At 41.5% G+C, this 16,325-nt stretch overlaps 1 protein-coding gene across 1 annotated transcript in view; it reads right to left on the reverse strand.

The window, feature by feature from the left end:
- The window catches only part of LOC124805261, a 64,745-nt gene that overhangs the window by 32,762 nt on the left and 15,658 nt on the right, over positions 1–16,325 (reverse strand). Inside the window, exons 4-5 of the mRNA XM_047265772.1 lie at positions 11,376–11,732; positions 5,020–5,555 (exon numbers count right to left, since the gene is read on the reverse strand). Of these exons, the coding sequence (XP_047121728.1) occupies positions 5,020–5,555; positions 11,376–11,732 (893 nt within the window). The remainder of the gene's footprint in view (positions 1–5,019; positions 5,556–11,375; positions 11,733–16,325) is intronic.

Raw genomic sequence — 16,325 nt, forward strand, 5'->3', positions numbered from 1 at the left:
GTTCGCGGGAAGAACGACTGTCTGAAAGCCTCCGTGCGCGCTCTAATCTCTCTAATTTTACATTCGTGATCTCCTCGGGAGGTATAAGTAGGGGGAAGCAATATATGCGATACCTCATCCAGAAACGCACCCTCTCGAAACCTGGCGAGCAAGCTACACCGCGATGCAGAGCGCCTCTCTTGCAGAGTCTGCCAATTGAGTTTATTAAACATCTCCGTAACGCTATCACGGTTACCAAATAACCCAGTGACGAAACGCGCCGCTCTTCTTTGGATCTTCTCTATCTCCTCCGTCAACCCGACCTGGTACGGATCCCACACTGATGAGCAATACTCAAGTATAGGTCGAACGAGTGTTTTGTAAGCCACCTCCTTCGTTGATGGACTACATTTTCTAAGCACTCTCCCAATGAATCTCAACCTGGTACCCGCCTTACCAACAATTAGTTTTATATGATCATTCCACTTCAAATCGTTCCGTACGCATACTCCCAGATATTTTACAGAAGTAACTGCTACCAGTGTTTGTTCCGCTATCATATAATCATACAATAAAGGATCCTTCTTTCTATGTATTCGCAATACATTACATTTGCCTATGTTAAGGGTCAGTTGCCACTCCCTGCACCAAGTGCCTATCCGCTGCAGATCTTCCTGTATTTCGCTACAATTTTCTAATGCAGCAACTTCTCTGTATACTACAGCATCATACTGATGCAAAGCCTCACTATACATTCACTTTCTCATGACATGTGATGTCAACAAACAACACCAATTCAAAAGTAGTAGTACTCCTCAACACCAATTCAAAAGAAATAGTACTCTTCATAAATATAATACTACAAGGATAAATTACTTTCACTATCCAACATTCATCCTTAGTCTTCCACAGAAAAAGAGTGAGCTATGTAGGCACAAAAATTTTTGACTGCTTAATCAGTTAAGTGACAAACCTAATAAATATTAAAATTAATTTAAAACACAAATTGAAATCATGTGGAAATTAACATTTGCTTTCTAATTACTTCTCTGGGTATTGTGTGTGTACTACTCCAACCAAATCGTGTTTCATCGTATTTTCCTCTAATCGAGTATTAAAGGTAAGTTTTTCCTCTCCTTTTTTAGGGTTCAGTACCTTAATTGGTAAAAACAGAAGCCTTATAGGATCACTTTGTTGTCGCTCTGTCTGCTTGCCTGCCTGCCTGTCTGACTGTTTAAGACCCCTTTTTCTCTGGAATAGGTTGATGTAATAAAGCAGGTGGATTCTTCCACCCTGTTTGTTTATCTTGACCACTTCTTTTTGCAAAGATCTTCATTAGTGTTATTTTTATGACATATGCACAGTAACAAAAATCTTGAATATTAACTCAGGGCTTAGCCAGCTCAGCTCTATTAACAATTACATTTTTTGCTTCATCAGAACTCATATGTGTGATTAGTTTACCTAAAAACCATGCTAGTTACAAATATCAGTGCTACAGAACTTCATTATCATTGTTCATATGTAAAGATATATCTGACAGCTAACTTCTTGATAAAGTAAATCAAAAGTATATATAAATAACTGAAGTATCTATACTGCTAATGACAAAAATATGTAAGTGAATCTTGCACTCTAGTTTCAGACTGAACAGCATTCTTTGTTAAAACATTGTTACTGCAGTAATACCCCATATTTTGTCAAACTATACAGCACAATTCCACAGCAGTTACTGTCGTATCTAAAAGCTCACATTCACAAGAATCTCTCTCCACTACTCAGATAATCAGGAACGTACATTTGTAACTGTAACTTGTAAAACTCAAGCAAACAACAGTAGTTAAATGTAGTTCTAATTGTTGTAATCTTACAAAAGAAAGGCTGTTGGAAGCCACTTTAGTCAGTCTGTGGAAGGTTATGAAACGAGTAAGATATGTGTATAAAAAATACAGCGCAGACAAGTTAGCACAATTACAACTCTTACAATGTGCCAAGTTTCATTCAAATTTAACATCTGGGAGATCATTCTGCAATTTAGTGACTGACTGGATAGGGAATGTATGATTATTATTATGGATTGTGCCAAACTTCAACAGTGTTCACTGTGACAATAGGTTCAGACTAAGAACATTGCTACCATCAATAATTATTTATTGTGCACATGGTTTTTGTTTCGATATAACTGTTATACTACAAAGACAGTGCTTTAAGAACTTTATTCAGTGACTGTGTTAATTATACATGTTATCCACATGAGAACTGCTGTGAACAATCACATCACTGTTAGGCACTTTAACAATTACCCTCAGATATAAACTGAGTGTAGTATGTGGTTAAGTAACTGCATGTGCATAAATCGTAATATACGAGACATGATCTGGCCACCAACTGTATTTGTATAGCCCCAAATTGCAATTAAAGCGTTTTGACTGTATGTTCAATGTGCACTACATCACTGACAATAGATCACTTTTAGCAACCATTTTAAGGCCAGATCCGAAGTAGGTGCAGCTACCGGAGACACCTTAGCACAGGTAAATATGGTTATATAACAGTATCAAGTTCAAATTCATGTCAAGTAATGAGCACCATGATTCCATGGCAATGTAAAGAATTTCTGCTTCTCAGTCAATGCACTCAAAAGATGGCCACTTGTTTCATACATTTTGATACATCTACATCTATATTCTGCAAACCACCATGAAGCACATAGCAGAGGGTATTTTCCATTGTACCTGTTATTAGGGTTTCTTACTGTTCCATTTACATATGGAGCGTGGGAAGAATGATTGCTTGAATGCCTCTGAGGTTGCAGTAATTATTCCAATCTTAATGTCACAATTCCTACGTGGGTGATACATAGGGTGCTGTAGTTAGTATATTTCTAGAGCCATCATTTAAAGCCAGTTCCTGAAGTTTTGTTAACAGACTTTCTCGACATAGTTTACACCTATCTTCAAGAGTTCAGTACCTTCAGTACCTCTGTGACACTCTTCCATAAATTAAACAAATCTGTGACAATCTGTGCTGCCCTTCTCAGTCTATGTTCAATATGCCTTGTTAGTCCCATTTGGTACAGGTCCCACACACATGAGCAATATTCTAGATCTGGTCACATGAGTGATTTGTGAGCAGTCTCTTTTGTAGACTGATTGCACTTCCCCAGTATTCTGCCAATAAACTGAAGTCTACCGTTGGCTTTACCCATGACAGCCTATGTGATCATTCCATTCCATTCCATATCCCTACAAAGTGTTACACCTACCGTATTTTACACCTTTGTAGGCACAAAAATAAATACTGGCGCCAAAACCTCAGCGTCAGTAAATAAATTATAAAAAAAAAAGGTGGAAGACGAGCTTTTTTTTTTCTCCGCCCCGAGTTTCGACCACTGCATTTTCATACATTATCCAACGAAGTAAACACAAATTTCGTATTGTTCATCTTCGAATGTAGCAGAATTTCAATGTACTACGAAAATCCGACTGGCAAGACTGTTTGGGATGTTTGTCAATATGGCCAACTCTACGTCCTGAATTTTTTCCTACCTGTGAGAAGAGGTGGTTGCTAATAGGAACCTGATGAAATGTGAATCACATGCAGTATTCTCTTCACCATAAGAATAATACAAATATAAACATTTTGCCATGTATTCTTCAGTGTTTCCTGCTATCTCATTTAAATCCTGTCTGCCTAATAAACTACGAAACTAGAGTGAGACAACAGCGAACGCGGAACAATATACGTATCGTGTCATGTTTATATTCGTATTATTCTTATGCCTAATAGTGATACAGCCAGAAATAAAGCACGGCAACTGACTAGATTTTTAAATCTAAGATGACTATTTTCTGTGCAGAATTTGATGTACTAAAGAAGCGGCCGCAAAGATTTTCAAACGGAGAAAAATTTTCGCCTAACTCTCATTCAGAACATGTTCTATCATACGCAGTCTATTATTCGGTTCTTGTTGATCATTATCAAAGAAAGCAGCAGTGTAAGTAACGACAAATAGCAGTCTCTTGCCATTGTTTCGCTAATGAGACGATTCCTCTCTCTTTTTTTTAATTGTAAGCGGAGGTAGCGCGCACAAAAGCAAGCCATGCCGCGAGTGGCGACAGGCCGTAAACACGCACTATCAAAATGCGACAAACAATGCATGACACATGACAGTAATGCATTTTCAGCTTAGAGTGACGTAAACACCTATAACAAAGAAAACGGCACTTATCAGATCAAAGCAAAATAAGCAATCGATTCAAACCAGACGAAGCACGTGAAAAAGGAAGAGTACCCATATAAATACAGACCGAGCGCCTGACGCATAGCAGTGGCTACCTGGTAAAGCTTAACTGCTAAGCTTACGACTCGAACCAAACTACTGTAGCTGTATCGTCTTTCATTTGACCTAAATTGTGTCTCATATTACAAAGGACCAACTTTGTTTCGATTTGGAGGTGCAGCCTAAAACTTTTCCCTCCCCTTGAATTTCGAGTCTCAAATTTCAGGTGTGGCTTAGATTCGGGAATTTTTTTTTCCTTTATTTCGAGTCTCATTTTTCAGGTACAGCTTAGATTCGAGTAAATACGGTACCGCAGGGAGACTTTCCACCTACGCAGTTCAGAAAGGCTGGGGTTGATGGGATGGATCCAGATGCCTGACCCCTCTCCTATTAAATGCACTGTCTCCTGTTCTATACCTTCTCTGTAATAAGTAGCTATCTGTCCTAATATTCATATTATTGTTTCACCCTGGACTTTCCATTAGATGCATTTATTGTGTTTCCTGAAAATTTATAACATCAATTGTCATTCATTACCAACTTTATTCCTTTCTTGTAATTTCTTCTGAAATGAAGCAAATCAGTAATCTTGGAACATTTAGACAGAAAAAAAGAGCAGCCAAGAATCTAACCAACTTCCAATTACATGCCTGTTATATTACTGCAACACAGATTTAGGTGTACCTTTTGAATGCTACTCTTCTGTACTGCTACAGAGGTGTGCTGAGGTGAGAACTGCCAGTTTATAATTAACTTACCTGGAAAGAGCAGCTACAAGCCGTGTTACTGCTGTCTAGTGATGGACCCTTGCCAACATCATCAAGTCGTGGACGTGTTTCAGGAGAAGTGGGTCCCTCCTCAGGAGGTGGAGGGAGGACTTGTAATGATGAGACCGGAACTGCTGCAGCAACACTGTTCCTCGGATTGAAACTTTCAACTGACGCAAGAGCTGACGGTGGTCCCACTAACACATCCTCATAGAAGACATCCGAGCGTATGATGTCTTCTGAGCGGCTGGATGGCATCGGCTGGCTAGAACCTTGTTCGACCAAACGTGCATGAACAGACTGGGCACCAGTCATTTCTGTATTTCCCGCTACAGAGGATGAAGGACGCTGACGCCGTGGTGCTGCTGTTGGAGCAGCAGGTGGTGCCTCAGCGGCAGGTCTGGATACACCAGCCTCAGTCACAGGAACTGCCGGCACAGGTGCTGTTTCGATGCGGAAGCTGCCACTGGTGGCCAAGTTGATGGGTATTGTTCGATGGCCTGTACCGAGTCCACTTGTAACAGCTCCTGAATTTGCAAAGAATATTTTGTAAGAAAGTTTTATAATTATGACCCAAAAAGGAAATAAACAGTTAATACGAACACAATTACAGCAAGAACAAATGATCCACTTTGCTCTATATAAAATTCCTGCAGAGAAACTGCCGGGAAAAAAGAATGCAATAGCTGTGCTACAGTTAGTATGAACGCTTTTATCATTACATCAAAATTTCTACATATTCTCCCCATTAAATGGCAATGCCAACAATATTTAATCAAGTGTTTGGTGATCACACAATTTGATACTCCCAATACGATCTTTGATTAATTTGTTACATTCACCATTTCAAACTGCAGTAATTACTATTCTTGTAAATGTCTAAAAAAGTGGTGAACTTTGTCTTTCAAAAACTCTGTTCAGTTCTTGTTTCTACTAACATCTCTTTTCAAAGCAGAGACTTTCCAACTATTTTACCCATGTCTATTCCAGCCCATGTAATCAAAACTAAATACATTTATTGCACAACACTAATTCCCAAAGGAAAGATGCTTCTGTGCTTGGAAAAAATGCAGCTGAACCAACCCCTCAGGTTGTCTCAGTTACAATATCACACAATTTTGTTTTTTAGTATTAAAAAGGTACAAAATCTGTTTCTGACAGCAACTTCTCTATGTTAACAAACAACTTCATTCATTCCACATCACAGATTATGTCCTTCAACCTGTAATCCAAATTAAAACTCTCTGCAACACAAAGGTTGCTTTGGACACAACAATGTGCTGTAAAACATTCTCGGTTTTCTTGCCATGTCAATTTGGGATAAAATCTCGAGCTTTCGACGATAGCCTCCATTGTCATCGTCAGGAGCAACTGACTGTCCTCACTGCTGCTGTGGTGCCATTTTATAGCCCGTGGATGGCTTCTGATTGGTCGGCTTGTGATTGGTCAGCGATTACGTTCTGCTGTCGCAGACAGCGTCAATGTGTGCGCTAGTGGTGCCACTGCTTCTCCTGGAATCTAAACCTTGGAAGGAATGTCTCTACCACTTCTCTGCATTGAGCGCTTGTTTCCATGCACTACTCAGATAGCAGATACTATCACAGTCTGCCCCGATAGCTGACTGGTCAGCGTGACGGACTGCCATCCTAAGGGGCCCAGGTTCGATTCCCGGATGGGTCAGGGATTTTCTCTGCACAGGGACTGGGTGTTATGTTGTCTTCATCATCATTTCTTTCCCATCCGGTGCACAAGTCACACAATGTGGCGTCAAATGTAATAAGACCAGCACCAAGGCAGCCGGACTTGCCCCGTAAGGGGCCTCCTGGCCAATGACGCCAAACGTTCATTTCATTTCCATCCGCTACCACGGTTGAAGTTGTTCTCGCTCATTCTTATTTCCACAGCCTCCTTCATAACAGTATCCCAGTATGTGGAGGCACGGGACAGAATTTTTGTTTCATCGAACAGTATTTTATGTTTGTTCGAGAGGCTGTGCTCCATAACTGCTGATTTCTCCAGTTCTCTATTTTTAGTACGGCATTGGTGTTGCATACAGTAGTCGGAAATGGTACAAATGGTCTGACCTATATAATTGCTTCCACACTCGCAGGAGATATTATAAATTCCAGGGACCCTAAGGCTGAGACTGTCCTTAACAGAGCTCATCATCTCCTTAATTTTCTTAGAAGGACAAAAAATCGGCCTTTACCCCATCTACCCAGGACTCTTCCTATTTTGATGGATAGAGTGCCACAAAAAGGAAGAACTGCAATGGTGTGAAAGTGCAGAATTTTCACTTTTCCTTTTTGAGAACGCTGCCCTTATATCGTGTGCACCATAGCCATTCTTTTGGAAGACATAATTCAGATGGTTAATTTCGGACTTCAAGCAGTCCTCATCAGAAACAGTTTTTTCTTTATATACCAACATGTTCAAAATGGATCTCTTCTGAGCAGGATGATGGAAACTCTGTGCATTAAGGTATAAATCAGTATGTGTCAGCTTACAATATACAAAGTGGCCGAGACGCCTGTCTGCCTGTCGTTGTACTAAAACGTTTAAGAATGGCAGCCTTCCTTCCTTCTCCTTGTAGACAGTGAACCAGATGTTTGGATGTATGCTGTTCCATGAATTGTTTGAGAGCTTCTGCGCCATGTGGCCAGACCATAAATGTATTGTCAAAAAAACGATAAAATAAGGATGGATGGAGGGGAGCCAAATTTAATGCATGTTCCTCAAAATTCTCCATAAAGAAGTTAGCCAGTGATGGAGACAACGGAGAGCCTATCACCATACCGTCAGTCATTTAATAAAATTTATTACCATACAAGAAGCAGGTGGTCATCATCACACGTCGGAACAACTTCATAGTTTCAGGAGGAAAAAAATCCGCCAGCATTTTCAAAATGTCCTTCACAGGAACTTTTGTGAACAGTGATACCATGTCCAAGCTGACTAAAATGTCATTTGGACCATCTCTTATCTGTTTGATTTTCTCAATGAACATCTGGGAGTTTTTGATGTGATGTTCACAACCGGCCGACTGTAGGAGTCATCAACTTTGTTAGGTATCTGGCCAGTTTGTAGGTAGAAGAATCAACTGCACTGACAATAGGTCTCAAGGGAACATTATCCTTGTTGATCTTCGGTAGTCCGTACAACCTGGGAGGTCTAGGAACTCGGACTCAGAGATTTTTCATATCATCATCTGGCAGACCGGAATTCTTCAGTAGCTCCATGGTTTTTCTGCTGTATGTCGAAGTTTGGTCCCTTTTAAGACATTTGTACGTACTGTCCTCCAACAGTAATGTCATTTTTCTAAAGGACAGTCTCGGACCCAGGGTCCCTGGAATTTATACTATCCCCTGTGAGTGTGCAAGCAATTATATAGGTCAGACCATTTGTACCATTTTCGACCGCTGTGCAGAACACTAACGTCATATTAAAAATTGGCACGAAAACCGAGAAAATTTTACATATAAGTGCCGTTGTGAAAGACTTCCTTCTCACAACAATGTTCTACTAGGTATGGCACTGTTAGAGGTGGTATGCCCTTCACTTCCTCTGACCTTTAAACTGACTTATACATCCAGTTATAATGGAACTAACAGTCTAATTTGAACTCAGTATTTTTTGCTTATACAAAATATTGGTAAGTATTACAGAAGCGGTAAGTGACAGGAAAAATCCTCTGACCAACTGAGAATTTATCGCCAAAGCCTTTGGGTTCACAGTGTGATACTCACCCACTCCGTCAAGCCACAGTGACAGAATTTATGAAAGATAAAGAATGAGTGGCTTTTAGAAACATGGTTACAGCAACTGACTAAAGACAGAAAAATAGTGGATGTATAAAATGAGATTTTTTGAGAATTGGGTAATAAAAAGTAAAGAAGATTACAGTACACTGTTCTATTAGGCTCCAAGTCAATAGAGAGGAAGGCACAAAGTTCAGTGAAAATAATAACAGGAACTAGTGAAACTCTCTCCAAGGGAACAACCATCAGATTTCCTTTAAAATGGGTTTGGGAAACCAGGAACCAGGTTAGTCTAAATCAAAAGTTCTGGACAAGAGTTTGAATTCAATTCCTTTGAATGAACATATTTTAAATGTTTTAACATGTCATCTGACAACCAAGCACACAAGTTATCCAGAACTTTTGACTGTTTTCATTCTTGTCCAGCCCTATTTCATGTACAACTCTTAACTAAACACAAGATTTCACACATGAAATAAAAACAGTTCCGTCTAAAATAAAAGGGGACATGGGCGGAGGAGGTGTTACTGAAGAACTTTCAACCAATACACTAGAATATTTCCAACATTCCTTAATGCTGCATACTACACAGAGTTGTTATAATTAAAGTGTGGCTATTCACAGAAGTCCAGTGTGGGCTGTAATTATCGTATGGCAGCAAAACTTAGTAGACATGCTGGTGTGTTAATGTGGAACCAATTTACAGTGGAACAAATTAGCTCCAGTTTTGGCCACCAGATGCCACGCTGATGTCTCCGGTGCTCATACTGAACAAATTGTGAAAGCATCTGTTAATAATAAAATCAACTTTATGCCTTTCTCACTTGTTTGACCTTTTCTGCCCCTATCACACTCCTAATCCATTACATATAAAAACATTTCTATACATCTTTCTTACATTCACACTACCAGATATGCACCTGGAGCCCACAATTTGAACTAATTTTTTTCCAGCACTAATTGGTTCCACATTAATGCTTTAGAATATCTATCAAGTTTCGCTGCCATATGATAATTACAGCCCAAACTACACCTCTGTGAGTAGTGCACTTTAATTATAATCACCCAGTACTTGCTATCTGGGTACTGACATTTGTGAATAACAATCAGGTAGTATACAAGTCTCTGAAATACTATAACTGGAATACTGTGATCGAAATGAGAAATCAAAGCAATGGCAGCTCTTCCTCTTTTCATAATTACATGCTTTGCTCTGGGTAAACAGTAAGTACGAAATATTTCAGAAATTGCTGAAAAAGTTAGTGGTCAATAAACAAGACAGTAATTCTTAATTAAAAAAGACTAATTACAGAAAGTTCTATATACATAAAATACCTAATGTCACAAGAATTAAAGTACATAATGGGACAACAGAAAGTATGTAAGGCACAAAATTTTGAGGTATTATGCGGATCAGCAATTAAGTCTCCCCCGCACGTGCATACACGTGACTCGCGCGCAATTCGCACCTGCGCCCCCCCCCCCCCCCCCCCACACACACACACACACAAACCTTCTGGGGTGAAAATGCGCAGAATATGAAAAACATATTCAAATTTCGAAAAAGGTCATCAGAATAATGACCAAAAGTCGCAAACAAGCCAAATGCATTGAACTTTTTAAGAAGTGAGGTATTTTGACAGTTCTAAGCGAATACATGTTCCAAACTACAATTTTTAAAAAAGAAAACGAGACACAATGGTTGATTATACCTTGCTAGAAAGAATAAAATTAAACCACTAACTGTTGTATTTTACTAAAGAATCAATCTCTATGATAAACTGCGAAGAAAATAAAAGATGTAAAGAGCTGTGCAGATGTAAAAGAAGTCTTAAAATACATCTTAACAAAGCAGCCAAAGAGGATGGTGAAAATATGTAAGCAAACAAATATGCCTTGTTTGCTAATACCACCTTGTAACACAAAACCCAAGGTGCATTACTAAAGCAATTTTGTATTTCATTTGCGTCGTGTTAATCAGGTTAATTCTGTTTCTTTTACCTTAGATTTGTAATTCAAAATTTATAAAAAGTATTCCACCTGGTGCACAAGATATATGAGTGGTTAAAGAAAGGCAAATCTATGATTATAGCATTTGTAAGTTTACAGAAAGATTTGGACAATGTTGACAAGAACACATTGAAATTCTGAGGGTAGGAGGGATACAATACATGGAGCAAAATTACATTGACAGTTTGTACAGAAAGCAGACTGTAAAGGGAGACCAAGAAATGAATACTGTGAGCGGGTTCAAATGGATGTAAGCTGCAGCAGTTATTCGGAGCTGAAGAGGCTTGCACAGGATGGAGTAGCATGAAGAGGTGCATCAAACTAATCTTCGCACTGAAGACTACAGCACGAACAGTGTATATGTCTGTATAATGAAGGTCTTATGTTTAGCCTGTTTCTCTTTTTCTCCCCAATACTGTAATGTACCTAAGCTACGAATAGTGAAGTTATGTATGTATAATGATAACAGTCATACAAGGAAATTTGTCTAGAAATGAATGAATGAGATAAGTCTTAGAAAGAACATGGGCAGGTCAAAATACATAGCAAATCGGCTACACAAGAGTGAATGTTCAGTACCGGCTCCGACAGTAGTGGTCCCCAAGCTTCCAGCTGCAACAGCAACCGCAAGGGCAGCCTCTGCCCTAGCTGCAGCCACTGCCTCTTCATAAGGTGGCGGTGCTTCACCACGGGGAAAATAACCAGCACCATTACTTGAGGAAGACCCAGGTGGTTTCCACAGTGGATAATGAGCACCATTTTCTTCATTTCCATATCGGAATTCCAAATGGTGGTGGTGGTGATGATGGGGATCTGCTGCTGCCGCTGATCCAAGGTAACTGCCTACACTGCCTGGCAAATAAGCAAGGCTTCCTGCAATATATCCAATACTGCCTAAGCTGCGTTCATCTTCACTCAGCTGTCTATTCTGTCGTCCTGAAACAGCAAAAATCCCTGAATCAAATCAGTGCAAATACAAAAAATAAATGCCGTAATTAAGTAAACTGTAAAGTGGTAACAAGGGCAAATGTTTCATATATTTTAACAATTAACATTTCACTTCATGGAAAGTTATTCATTTCCGGAAAGTGTACTGTTAAATCCTAATCAGAGAGAAACATGTAGCTATCCTTTTACACTGTGCAGACCACATGCACTTCTTATTAAATTGACAGTTAACTGCCACATATAACTCTAAAATTAATGTATAAAGTAAACATTCAAATAGTCAACTATCACAAAATTATGTAAATGTGAGGAAATAACTCTGCAGAACAAGACTGGAATGAAAGTAAAGGAACTAGAGCAACATTTACTGTGATGCACATCTACAAAAGACAAGGAGTGTTTATGCATGCATTCAAATAAATGAAAAACACACACACACACACACACACACACACACACACACACACACATACACACCCACACACGTCGATAAAAGTGGAAGCAGAATCCAAAGCTGATTTCCTGTGACATAAATGGAGGACAGTTGAGAGACTCATAACCGGCTTATCTTGTAGGTCCACCCATTAATATATGAATGAAAGAATGAAGAAAGATTAGTGTTTAACGTCCTGTTGACAACAAGGTCATTAGAGATGGAGCAAAAGCTCAGAATGCTTTTTAAGAATGGAGAAGGATACCATCTATGCCCTATCAAAGAAGCCCTCCCAGGATTTGCATGGTGTGATTTAGAGAAATTAAGAAAAACCTAAATCTGGATGGCTGGAGACAAATTGGAACTGTCGTCCTCCCAAACACGAGTCCAATGTGCTAATCAGTGTGGCACCTCACTCGGTAACATACAAGTGGTCATATACAAGAGGTTATTAAATTTTTGGTGGATAACATGACCTCTTATAAAAGCATTAGTATCCCACAAATATTGAAGGCTGTTAGCAGGAAACTGAACTGCAGGCTCTCAAAGCCAAGTTGTACAAATTTCTCATTTCAGTCTACTACTCCCTGCAGGAGTGCTTCATAACCTTCTAATTAGTTCTGGAAATGCTATTCTCTGAAACAAATGGATAAGCAGACACTACTGCTTTGCATGAAATGAATTTCTGTGTGTGTTATGGTAATTATGCCACTAAAATAAATGAAAATTATTCATGTGAAGAGAAGACAAGGTTTTTTACCTAATCCAACAACCCTCATTTTGGATCCTCCATGGTTTTCCCACATTATCCCAGGTGAAAACTTGGAAGGTTCCTACTTATAGGCCATGGCAATATCTGACATTTTACTTAGCCTTTATTAATCTATCTATCTTCTTCTACACATATATAAATTAAAGTCCCATCCCCCATAACAATTTTTGTATGTTCGGGCCAATCTCAGACACTACAGTAGTGATTTTGATTTGATTTTCATATATAGATAGACTGATTTTTTAAAAAAAAAAAAAAAAAAAAAAAAAAAAAAAATTGTACACAGCCTGACAGCACTGCCAGGTCGGCCCAAGCCACTGCTTCTGGGAGCCCAGTGTGAGCTACCCCCTAAATGACCTGCAATGCAGGATGTATCAGAGATTAAGCTGCTACGAGCAGAACTTTTGGTATAGAGTTAACATTTGATGGGTCTGAAGGGAAATTCAGAAATAGTACGAAGTATACAGGTAACGCAGTGCGTGCCAGCCGTCGTCTGAGTCAGGCAGTGAGCAAGTGATCAAAGCTTACACCAAACTCTGTTGTGGTCAAAGAGACCATGCCTTACTGGCGTGTAGTCAGGCAACCAGAAAGCAGCCATAGCTTGTGCCAAAATGGTGTTGCAGTCAGGCAGACTGAGTGGCATGGTAGTTTGCAGCTCCTGTCATTGTCATAAGATCTGTCTTCAAACACCAATTAAATAAGGAACAGATAACATTTGCACCTACTGAGAACTTTGCTAGACTACACTGCATAAATTGTTTAAGTTGAAAGAGTTACCTAACATCATTCTCTGAACTTTAATCATAACACTATGCAGGGACCCGTAAACGAAATTACCGCTATGCCAGACAAGTAGTCTGGCCGTACTTAGTGCTAACCACGCAAAGCGGGAACAAGTGCTAACCACGCAAAGCGGGAACAGGTCACTAATATTTACTAAATGGACTACATTTTTACACTACATGTATATTATGTTGTTATCATCATCATCATCAATTTGGTTGGTTGGTTTGTGGGATTAAAGGGACCAGACTGCGACAGTCATCAGTCCCTTTTTCCAAATACAAAGAACACCCACAGAGAATAAGAACGAGGAACAGAAGAGATCACAGACGATACAGAACAAGAGAAACGGAGACAAAGACAAGACAAAATGAACTAAAACCACACAGAGTGTGACGGTGGTTGGCCGACCATAGAAATAAAAAAGGAAAAGCCAACGACTTAGAAACACATTAAAAAAAAATCAGTTTTAAATCATAGGCCAAAGGCCAGAATCAACACAAAACAATAAAATAAAACAGAAACACTCAGAGTAAATGATAAAATCCCCCTGCCCGAATAAAACGTAAAACTAAGTCAGCCATAGTGGAGTCGTCTGTTAAAAGGGCAGGGAGCGTATCAGGCAGCGCAAATGTCTGCCTGACCACAGCTAAAAGGGGGCAGGCCATCAAAATGTGGGCCACTGTCAAAGCCGCCCCACAGCGACATAGAGGAGGGTCCTCCCGGCGCAGTAAATAACTATGTGTCAGCCGGGAGTGGCCAATGCGGAGCCGGCAAAGAACTACTGAGTCCCTGCGAGTGGCTCGCAGGGATGACCGCCACAAAGCCGTCGTCTCCTTGACAGCACAGAGTTTATTGCGCATTGTCAGTTCGCGCCATTCATCATCCCATAGCGCCAAGATTTTGCGGCAGAAGACTGCCCGCAAATCAGTCTCTGGGAGGCCAACCTCCAGAGATGGCTTACTGGTGGCCTCTTTCGCCAGGCGGTCAACATGTTCGTTACCCGGGATACCGACATGACCGGGGGGTCCACACAAAGACCACAGAGCGGCCGCAACGGGCAAGAGTATGCAGAGACTCTTGGATAGCCATCACCAGACGAGAACGAGGCATACACTGGTCGAGAGCTCGTAAACCGCTCAGGGAATCGCTACAGATAACGAAGGACTCACCTGAGCAGGAGCGGATATACTCTAGGGCTCGAAAGATGGCGACTAGCTCAGCAGTGTAAACGCTGCAGCCAGCCGCCAAGGACCGTTGTTCGGAATGGTCCCCTAGAGTCAGCGCATACCCGACACGACCAGCAACCATCGAACCATCAGTGTAAACAATACCAGAGCCCTGATACGTGGCCAGGATGGAATAAAAGCGGCGGCGGAAGGCCTCTGGAGGGACTGAGTCCTTCGGGCCCTGTGCCAAGTCGAGCCGAAGGCAAGGGCGACGAACACACCATGGGGGTGTATGCAAAGTAGCCCGGAAAGGAGGTGGAACAGTGAAAACCTGAAGCCCAGAGAGAAGCTCTTTGACGCGGACCGCTATTGTACAACCAGACCGGGGCCGACGTTCTGGCAGACGGACGACCGATCACGGGAACAGGAGACGATAGTTTGGATGCCCGGGCAAGCTTAGAACATGGGCAGCATAAGCGGCCAGCAAACGTTGGCGGCGGAACCGCAGTGGAGGTACACCTGCCTCCACTAGTACGCTGTCCACAGGGCTGGTGCGGAAAGCACCAGTGGCAAGGCGTATCCCGCTGTGGAGAATTGGGTCCAGCACCCGTAACGCAGATGGGGATGATGAGCCATAAGCCAGGCTCCCATAATCCAGACGGGACTGGATTAACGCCTGGTAGAGCCGCAACAGGGTAGAGCGGTCGGCGCCCCAGCGGGTGTGGCTCAAGCATCTCAGAGCGTTTAGATGCCGCCAACACGTCTGTTTAAGCTGCCGGATATGAGGCAGCCAAGTCAACCGGGCATCGAAAACCACCCCCAAAAACCTGTGGGTCTCCACCACAGCAAGGAGTTCATCGGCAAGATAAAGCCGCGGCTCAGGATGGACTGTTCGGCGCCGGCAGAAATGCATAACGCGGGTCTTGGCTGCCGAAAACTGAAACCCATGCGCTACAGCCCAAGACTGCGGCTTACGGATAGCGCCTTGTAGCTGACGTTCAACAGCTGCAATGCCAGTAGAGCTGTAGTGAAGGCAGAAGTCGTCAGCATACAGGGAAGCGGAGACAGAATTTCCCACGGCCGCAGCAAGCCCGTTAATGGCTATTAAAAACAGACAGACACTTAAAACAGAGCCCTGTGGCACACCGTTCTCCTGGACGTGGGAGGAACTATACAAGGCCGCGACTTGCACGCGGAAGGTACGACACGACAGAAAATTGCGGATAAAAATCGGCAGAGGACCCCAAAGACCCCATCCATGAAGCGTAGAAAGGATGTGATGACACCATGTCGTATCGTACGCCTTCCGCATGTCAAAAAAGACAGCGACCAGGTGCTGACGGCGGGCAAAGGCAGTACGGATGGCCGACTCCAGACTCACCAGATTGTCAGTGGCGGAGCGGCCTTTACGGAACCCACCCTGA

The sequence above is a fragment of the Schistocerca piceifrons genome, chromosome 7, assembly GCF_021461385.2.
Source record: "Schistocerca piceifrons isolate TAMUIC-IGC-003096 chromosome 7, iqSchPice1.1, whole genome shotgun sequence".
In the NCBI taxonomy this organism is placed as follows: Eukaryota; Metazoa; Arthropoda; class Insecta; order Orthoptera; family Acrididae; genus Schistocerca; species Schistocerca piceifrons.